Source organism: Epargyreus clarus, unplaced genomic scaffold (genome assembly GCF_041222505.1).
Source record: "Epargyreus clarus isolate Ecla_fem2 unplaced genomic scaffold, WU_Ecla_fem_2.2 ptg000003l, whole genome shotgun sequence".
Lineage (NCBI taxonomy): Eukaryota > Metazoa > Arthropoda > Insecta > Lepidoptera > Hesperiidae > Epargyreus > Epargyreus clarus.
Window position 1 is genome coordinate 1,037,668 of NW_027332211.1, and position 1,546 is coordinate 1,039,213.

The 1,546-nt window shown below is 46.1% G+C and overlaps 1 protein-coding gene across 1 annotated transcript; it reads left to right on the plus strand.

Annotated features, from left to right (window-relative positions):
- Nucleotides 1–230: 230 nt before the first annotated feature.
- Nucleotides 231–1,146, plus strand: LOC140749477 (alpha-crystallin A chain). Its single transcript, XM_073082534.1, has one exon. The coding sequence runs from the start codon at nucleotides 295–297 to the stop codon at nucleotides 1,084–1,086; it is 792 nt and encodes a 263-aa protein (XP_072938635.1). The 5' UTR covers nucleotides 231–294; the 3' UTR covers nucleotides 1,087–1,146.
- Nucleotides 1,147–1,546: the final 400 nt, after the last annotated feature.

Sequence of the window (1,546 nt, forward strand, 5' to 3'; positions counted from 1 at the left end):
GTGTAAAAATATTTTAGGAACGTATAAATTTAAGAAATATAATAGTATTCAGTAAGTATACACATGATTACATAACTTAGATGAAGGTGACAAAAAGCCTCACAGAGACAGGTAGCAATAATTAAGACTATAATATGCCCAATGGCTACTCTGTGTTTCTCATCACGCGATGCCGTCATAGTGACCACCGATGCGCTAGCCCCGCTCCCCCCACCCTTCCTATATAGCCTCCGACTCCCGCGCCGCCGGCAGTCCTCATAACGTTACACACAGGTGTGCACGTCCGTGAGAAACATGTTCTCGTCGCGAATGTTCGCAGCTCTCGCGCTGGTAGCCGCGGTCGCCGCCTACCCCGCAGATAATCCCTTCATCCCTCACCCGATTACAACTATTACTGAAAGCGATTTTGACGACGGAGCCGCATTTTGGTCGTTCCCCTCTCTCGAAAAGTTCTTCGAACCCCTCTGGAGACTCATACCCACCTTCACCGAAATCGGACCCAGGATCGACATCACCGACGACAAATTCAGTGTGATCGTAAACGTGAAAGGCTACAAGAAGGATGACCTGAAGGTGAAGGTGAAGAGCGATTTCATCTTCATCCAAGGCTCACACGAGGCGAAAGACAGCGACCGCGATATGTTCGCCAGCCAGTTCTTCCACACCTATTCGCTGCCTGCCAACGCTAGTGCATCTGATGTTAGTGCTAAATTATATTCCGATGGATTCCTTGAAGTTGTAGCTCTCCTAAAGGGCACTGGTGACAAGAGTCGTCCGTCAGAGGAAGTTGACATCCCTGTAATTGAAGTAGCTGAGCCCTATAAGAATGAAGCTGAAAGCACTGAAGCGCCTCAAAAGCTCGAAACGCCTGCCATTACCGAAGTTCCAGCGATTCCCGATGACGCCGATACCACTGGGAAGGCAGAGGCAACCACAAATCTGCCAACGACTTTCTCTGACGCCGAGGATGACAGAAGGGAGCTGACAACGGCGTCCGATAGGGAGGAGGTAACCGAAAAGGACAATTCAATTCCCCATGGAACCGAAGCGAGCGAAGCCAACGAACTAAACGAAGTCCAACCCTAAGTGATTTAGTATTAAGTATGTATTTATAAAGCAGTATTGTAATAAATATTTTTTAAAGCCCGTTGCGTTTTGTTGCGTGTTGGCATGCGTTTGGCGTTCTCGGTTTAATGGTAGATGCATTGTATGAATACAGATCGTGCGATGCTTGGCGGGTGACCGGCTGCGAACAATGGAAGACTGTGTTCGGTTTTTGTTTGTGATAGCAGTTAGGACGTGTAGAGCGTACATGACAATTGAACTGCGCATTAGTATCGCCAAAATGGGTCACAATTAGTGTATGGATAGGACATATTAGGCTTGTTTGCGTCAAACTCGCAAATGCGACGCTTAAGAATTAAAGTATAAGGATATTTGTACACTTGAGACACTTTTAAGAAATAGAAATAAACAGAATGTATAGCTAGTGTAACCCCCAATAAGGCTTGTTACTAGATATTTCTTGCAGTTAATTACAGAGAAT